The 8,069-nt window shown below is 38.3% G+C and overlaps 1 protein-coding gene across 1 annotated transcript in view; it reads right to left on the bottom strand.

Annotated features, from left to right (window-relative positions):
• Positions 1 to 8,069, bottom strand: part of LOC103914189 (galanin receptor type 1-like) — a 17,505-nt gene that overhangs the window by 7,612 nt on the left and 1,824 nt on the right. Inside the window, 1 exon segment of the mRNA XM_009320799.1 lies at positions 7,519 to 7,584. Within this exon segment, the coding sequence (XP_009319074.1) occupies positions 7,519 to 7,584 (66 nt within the window).

Raw genomic sequence — 8,069 nt, 5'->3', positions numbered from 1 at the left:
AAACAACTTGCAGGATTTCACTTCTGATTAATATATTTTGCTGGATGGATCCCAGGATCTCCCATGCTCCTTTGCCGTACTTAACGTTGTTCAAGTGCCAAGGCCTTGAACATCACATTCATTAAGTCTATATGAAAACCTTCCATCTGTGTGAACAGAAGCCAAAGAAATAGTTCAGCATATAGGAAAGCAGTTACAGTGCAACTTTTGTCGGCCTCTTTTGGCCAAGATGTTCAGGAATACCCATCTACCTTGAAGGAATTACGTATGTTTTACCTCAAGCTGTTCTATGACCTTCAAAATGCAGTGTTCCACAGAGTGTCCCAAATCAACTCTGTATGTATCTGTGTTTACTTAGCTCCGGAACAGTGAAGAGCTAATTTGCATGTAGGTAAATGTAAGGTGGTGAATATATGAGCTGAGGAAAAAAACAATCAGCTTCATAGAGAGAGATGTGCTTTGAACTGACCATTACAATTTTGGAGCAAGATCTTGGATTTATGATAGCTTTGTGAACAGCTTTGTTCTCAAGTAGAGGCTAGAAGAGGGGAAATTTTTAAAAAGTAATAAAATAAGGCAAATTAAATTTTAGGAATCATTAGGAAAGGAATAGAGAACAAAACAAGAGACACTGCTCTCTCACCAGGTAAGCTTGGCTCACCTTTTTGTTGTAGCTAAACAATAGAAAAACGTAGTACTAATTTGTTAGCTTTAAATGGCTCAACTGGTCTGTTAATTAGAGCTTTTGGCCTCAAGGTTCCACAACTCCTACTGTCCTTTCGAGGGAGCTTGCACAATAGCTGTGAATTTCACATCCCCAGAAACATTCTTAAACCTGAAAAAGCATTTCAGATTGTTCAGTTTGCAAGCTTTGTTATTTATTCTTTAACAAGTAACAGGACAAAACTGAGTAAACATTGAGGAACCCTGGTGTGCTCCAAAGGCCAGTAAAACACCACAGGGCCATTTCATGATCAGAATAGACCTGGGTTTGCATTAATTTCCATTGTTAAATCGTCTTATTTACTGTAAATATATGTACAGAGTTCCTGGGGCTGGGTTCTTATGAAACACTTTTCAACACTGTCAGACTGGGAATTGTTAACTTTCCTTGGAGCCAAATTATAGACTTGCTGTACTCCGCATAATGCAGAAAGGAAGTAACAGAACTGAAATATACTTTATTTGTGATAGAGGGGTGCACAGGATTTTTTAGCATGTGGCCTTGCTGGCTGGCCTCAAGAAACAATTATCCAAAACTGCAAAGGGGAATCCTGCAGCATCACACCATCTCAATTTTAAGGTTAGCAAACTTGTGCAGCTAGTATGGCATTAAATGGGGAAACAGACAGTTATGTATCTCTTCTGCAAGCACAGTTTATTATGCAGAATTTCAGCCTAAGCTTGCAAAAAGTCCTAAACTTCTTCCTTGATCTAATGCACAAATGGAAAAGCATATTAAATTGAGCATGTCCAACCTTGACATGTAGATGGCAAGCATATATAAAAATTTGCAAAGTAGGAATCTGAATTAAAGGTCAAACTTTAGATAATGGAATATGAAGTCAGGATGCAACAAACTTTGTGCAAGGGAAATTTTTGCGAAGTTTCAAGTGTGCATAAATTGAAAAAGCTGCTGTAGTTTGAACATAATCGTGTTGTAACTTAAAAGCTTACAAATTGCAACCCAAGCACAAAACCTTTTTTCTTTTTTTTTTTTTGTGATGTATGTGCCTGGAAGATTGTATGTCATCTGTAGGATTCTGTTAGACAAACTTGTTCTTTTCAGTGAGTGTTTGAACTTGGAGGGAGTGGCTGTCAAAGTTCTCTGCATTATTCATAAACTGGTCCCATTCAAACAAAATGTGTTTCTAATTAACTTTACAATCATGTACCTAAACATTGCTCACAGGTAGGTTGGCCTTAGAAAATGGGGCCCTCCTATCTGTCCTTCTAGACCCTACATACCTTCAAATAACATAAACTTTCAGTACAATATTGTGGCAAATGGGACAATGATAGCAGAAAGATCGCAAATAATGGAAGAGAAGGGAAAGGTGACTTTGCAAACACCATGCACAGAATGAAATTCACACTGGAACCCCAGGTATATCTTGTGGCAATGTTGTCTGGGAGACAACAGCAGGGTCTTCAGATCCTCCTGAAGTGAAGCCTGGCATTTAAGGCTTATTTAGAGAAGATGCTTCATATACCAGTGTCCTCTGGGAACTTCGACAAGGCTCCCTTGAGGGGAATTTGGGTGGCAGTGCCACTCTGTTTTAGGTGTATGTGTCAGAGCTCCTCTTAATTGCGCAGATAGCTAAAAAAACTTACAATTGTTTTAACTTTTAACTGGGTTTTGTTTCCGTACTTGGATAACAGACAGTAGGCATGCTTTTCTGCATGCGCAGCTCTGCTCCGTCCCTGGGCAGCTGGTGCTCCTCTGCTGGGCGCAGACAGCGCACACCAGGTAAGCCTATACTGAAGGCTGAGCACAGCGCTGTGGGGGGCAAGCACTGGAAAACCATGCTGTGCCAGAAAAAGGCAGAAAGAAGTGGTAGAGAAAACAAGCAAGAGAGTTCTTAGAATAACAAAATTGTAGTACTGTAGTTCATTAAGCTTTGTTTCTGTGTGTTTGATTTATTAAAAAAAAAAAAAAATTTGTTTTTTTTTTTTAAAGGCATTGATACAGATTACTGTTACAATATGATCTTTAAAGAGAGAGGTTGAGCTACAGTACCAAGTATCTGGGCTTCGGTAATATATTTCGGATGCTCAGATTCACTTAAATCCAGTGTTATTTTGCTTTCTTTGCTACAGCAATGCAACTAGGAAAGTCAGGCATATACTTGCACAACACTGGGATCATTCATTGGGCCATGCTGTCATCATCTCTTTAGAAATTGCCCTAGGTCTGCATCTAGCAGTCTCTCACTTGTTCTGTAACTATTGGCCTTATCCAGATTCACATGTTGTTTCGAGATTCACGGGATGTACTAATAGCAGATAAAATACCGGCTCCTCTATGACCTTTCAGGTGACTTGAATTTGGATTTGTCTCTGTACTACTTCCTTACTGCATGCATTTCTGTGTTCCGTGGCTCAAACCATATGAATTGGGATGATGCCCCTTCTGCCTGTTATCAGTGTTTACAGGATTTGGGGGTGGCGGGAATGGTATTATACTAAGACTCCAACAAGGTCAATGAAAGCTATAGATCCAGAAATAGGTCATGACACTTTAAAAAAAATCTTACCCGATATTACTGGTTTTTTTAGAAGCAGCCTATAATGGAGAATAATAGCAATGTGTTTTCAGCCAGCATGTGGAATTCTGTTTATAAGAAGTCCCTTCCCTAAGCTCTATGGCATTTGCTTTGGTTCTTAACTATGTTTTATCTTGGAAGTGTTCTATCTTGAGGCGTCTGTCTAGCACAAAGCAGAAGGGATATTATAGTTTCTGGAATTCTGAATGGCAAAACAAACTGTTTGCAGTGGTAATGCAGGCAACCATTTCACTGGAAAATCTTGTTCAACAAGGACTCCGAGTCTGCAGTTTGATTCCTTTGAGACCTTTACTCACGTAGCCCAGATGAATGTAGTGAGATCTGAACAAACAGCTGTTTGCAAAATTTACTAATTACCTGTTAAAAAAACCACAACCAAACCCACAAACCAAACACAAAAAAACAGGGGGAAAAAACCTAAACAGACCAAACCCAAAATCCCTTCCCGTAGGGGTGGGAGGAGGATAATAGCTCAAGTGTTCTGCTTTCTTGAAATTATAGGAACAAAGTCGGAACGGAGTGGTCATAGTTCCAGGCTGTACTCTTTTGTACCAGTATGACACTTTGTTTTCCATATCAGTGGGGTCAAGATACATACTGTAAATTAACAGATGTGAATAAGGTAATTTTATCACCTCATATTGGAAGACACTGCTGTTCTGTTACACTTTCTTTTGATAGATCAAGGCAATTAGGGTTTAGCCACTGAAGTCACGCACGTATTTCAGAACAAGCTAGATGTTCTGTATATGCTAAATTAACCTTTCAAACGTGGAGCAAGATTCATTTGTCAAACATCTTTGAGCAAAATAAGCAAAAGCTGTTCACTTAATCTCTGATGTTTATGAATTAAAACCAAACAAAACTACTTGTCACTAATAGACCAATTAAGTACATATGAAGGAAGCTAATTTAACAGAACTGACACGCACATACAAATTTCCTATTAGGCTCTAATGTGAAGTGTTCTTAAGAAGATCTGCTTGAAATGATTGACGTTCAATGTGTTTAAAGTATACTTTGAAAGCATATGCAGGAATTGAGTATGTCTGCAACCTACCCAAGAAAGACACCTTATAGAGTGCTAAGAGAAGTGGTTGAAACAAAAAATACTTGAAATAGGTACACTAAAGATGCTGTTTGGCCTGCAGAAAGGCTAGATGATCAATTTCTACACAGAAAGTGCTGGAAGGAAACAATTTGTGGAAGGTGATGTGTGTGTATAGAGGAATGTATTTGATTTTTCTTTCATCTGAAAGATCACTTATTTAATAAGGCCTAACTGTGCTGAATGGAGCAAGAATTGCTTCCGGGCATTCCAGAATTATGGCCAGGGAAATACTTAAGGGGAGAGAGGAAGAAGTGCTGTACCATTCACCATGTTTGAACCGGTGAAGTACTATCTAATCAGGAAACCCAAGGCTGAAGAAACTGTAGAGCTGTGTTTTCATCTAACTCTACAGGTCAAATCTGAAAACAATGCAAACAGATACATTTGAAATGAGTGTCATAAAGGAAATTCTGTAACTCACTGCTTTATGGGAAAACAACAGTAGTAACTTTTGACTGTTGGTAGCATTCTTTTCAAATATAGCAAAGAAATGGGTAGCGTGCCATTCATATATAGGTAACAAAAGACAGGAGGGGAATTTAAACCAACCAAACTGTTTAGGGATTTGTTGGTGATTTTTGAGACCTAAAGCAACTTTTCAAACTTGTGAAGTCATGAAATTATTCTATGCAAAATGACAGTGCTTCTTAGCACTTCATTTACTGTATTTTACATAAAATTGTCAACAGATCTTGGTTGCCTTTTCTCATGGTAGCTGTTAAGCACACAAGACTCCGACTGTGCTTTCTGCTTGTAGTCTGCACTATCTGCCCAGAAGTGATACTCTTGGTTCTCAAATTTTAATTCATAGTATATCTGTGGCAGCATCAGCATTCATCAGAAAGTCAGTAGGCAAAATAGGACATGGTGTTCTTCAACATAGTCTGTTTCATCTAGGTCTGGTGTTCGTCTATTGCTGCTGTTCCTGCAGCAAGCAATATATAGCAGCTAATTCTTGCATAATTTATTGCCTTAGAAAAGGTGATTAAAAGAATATTTATCAGAACCTACTTGAAATTAGATGAGCTGGACTAGTAACATTAATCTCAGTAAGGTTCAGGAACAAGCAGATGAACAAAGTGGTATCTGTGAGGCTTTATGCTTACTTTGTGAACTCAGCAACTGAACACAGAAAACATGATCAAAAACACCCTAAGGGGAAAGGGAAAGTAACTCCCATCAAGGAAATATTGTGCGTGGTGTATTATAACTTCTATAGTCATCTTGTATTGTGAGATAATATTGCAAATACCAGTTGAGTTCTATCCTTACAGGCAGTGTAGGTGCAAGACCATTATGGATTGATAATCATATTACCAACAAAACTGAGTGTATGTTAGTGAATGTAATGAACCAGTAGAAACTAAATATAATCTATAGTTAAAGCTGGTTAGGATTCATAGGCATAAAGGACTGACAAAATCTCTTTAACAGTTCTAAATCAACTAGAAGCAGCACAGCCCAGACCATTAAAACTGTAGCATAATATTGCAGAGGATACACCTGAAAGATAATATTATTTTTGTATTAAAAACCCTTAAGTTTTGTTTGAAATGCTACTATAGCTGCTAAAGTGCAGTTAACCTCCTAAAGTACCTCTGCTTTTTCCTGAATAGGTTGATCATGAAGACATCTATGTTGATGAGAACTGTACATTTTCCTGTGATACCTTAGCTGCATACAGAACATTAACTTACTTAGATTGGTTTCTTTCTCAGATAAGGAACAGATGGCTATGTTATGTTTAGGGATATACCTTTTTGTCTCCATTACAGTAAGTCTCTTTGGCAAGAGAGAAATTAATAGAAGTACTGGTTCAGGTTATTATGAGGTATAGCTGCCTCATGCTGAAAATCTAGTATCTTGAATTCCTCATCTTTGAGTGATCTAGATTTACAGGGGGGTCCTGTAATGCTAGTGAATAAATCACTGGATGCAACTTGTCATGCCCCAAAGTCGTTCCATGTTTCAAAATATCTGTAGCTTGTTGCAGCTGTGGTACCAGCGTCTGTCTTTTTTTGCTGGAGTCACGTCAAAGCTTTGATTTCTGTCTTGCATCCTTTTCAATCAAATGGCCATGTTTGCTGTAATGACCCTCATTTTTGTCATAGACAGCATCATGGCAACATCTTGTAGGGCTGCTCTAATGTGGCAGGTAGCTGCTGAAACTGGCCAGTACATTGGCTGAGAGCAAATCAAAGCACTCCTTAGTCCTCTCCATTGGCTGTCACATCTGCTTGGAGGCACACAAACAGCTCATTTGGGTTGTACAGTTGCTGTGCTGCTGGCACAGACTGTGACCTGATTATCCTATCCGCAGTTAATGATAGCACTCCATTACTTTCTGTCTTTGACTAGCCAGGTAGCCTACAGTTTCACTTATCACTGCATACTCAACAATTATAACACTTCTGACTGAAACAGCATTTTCCCCTTTCACGTCGGGTAAATCTAATGTTACATCACTGAAGTCGGTGAGTTTTGCTACCTGAAAATGTCTATTAATTATCGCTTATTCACTCTAAGATTCTTACACAGAAAAAAAAAATCTATCCTTAACATTTTTCTCAGTCAATACTTGCAATTCTGCTTATTTCATAAAGCTTGAGCCAGGGATAACCCTGTTCTTTGGTTTGCGAAGGGATCAAACCAGGATCTGAATCCACCACCTACTTAGATGCAAGCTTTAAGAAAGATCTTAAATGCAAACTGCAGCAAAACTGAAGTACTTCAGTTTCAGGGTTCTTCACATATTTTCCTTTTAGCTTGCTGAAGTGTACTCAAAACACCTAGATATTTTTATAGTCTGAGTATCTTACTGGCTGCCAATGTAAGAAAATAGTATTTGTGGGATTCTATTATAGCACAGTAAATCAAAAGGCAGTCCAGCAGGCCTGTATATAGAGATCAGTATAACATTTCATTAATGACATCATTATGTACTGTGTCTATAAAGATATAACAAACTGTCAACATGAATTCTGAACCTGAGCTGAAAGACTGGTACATGAATGACACTTCAGTATGCGGATGGATCTTGAAAAGGATATTGGTTATTTTAGAAACCTGACATATCTATTATGTTATAGTCAGTGTACAGATTAAACCAAAGATATTTACCTTCTTCTTTGATCTCTCTGACTTCTTGGAAATGTTCTTTACTTTCATATGGAGATGATATAAAACCTTGGGGGAAAAAAGGAGCAATATATTGAATGGGAAATTGAATTGTGTATATTAGTATTTGAACTTCGCATACAAGCACCGAAAATTAAAAGAATTGTTTTAGCATGACTTCAACCAAAGTTGAATTTGATACCTTGAGACTTTTAATTCTAAGCCCTCCACAGTTCTTTCTCCTTCAAGAAACAAGGTTTGGAAAAAGCATTAAAACTGCTATGCTTCCAGAAGATGTAGTTCAGCATATATTAAGGGCTCAGCTGGCACCATGCTGAAATCCACAGGAGTCTTTCCATGGATTTTGAATTTTAGATTGTGCCTCAGATTATCTACATTTATTCTCTAGGTTGATTATGTACAAAGGCAGAGAGCAGGCTGCCAGTACTGTACCCTGGTGTGACTGTCCTGCCACTCATGAACGCAGCACTAACAAATGGGGCAGCTGGGAGTGGGTTCTCCTTTCAGAGGGAGAGTCATAAGAAATACGACTG

The sequence above is a fragment of the Pygoscelis adeliae genome, unplaced genomic scaffold, assembly GCF_000699105.1.
Source record: "Pygoscelis adeliae isolate BGI_AS28 unplaced genomic scaffold, ASM69910v1 Scaffold63, whole genome shotgun sequence".
NCBI lineage: Eukaryota > Metazoa > Chordata > Aves > Sphenisciformes > Spheniscidae > Pygoscelis > Pygoscelis adeliae.
This window is presented reverse-complemented; position numbering and strand designations above follow the sequence as displayed.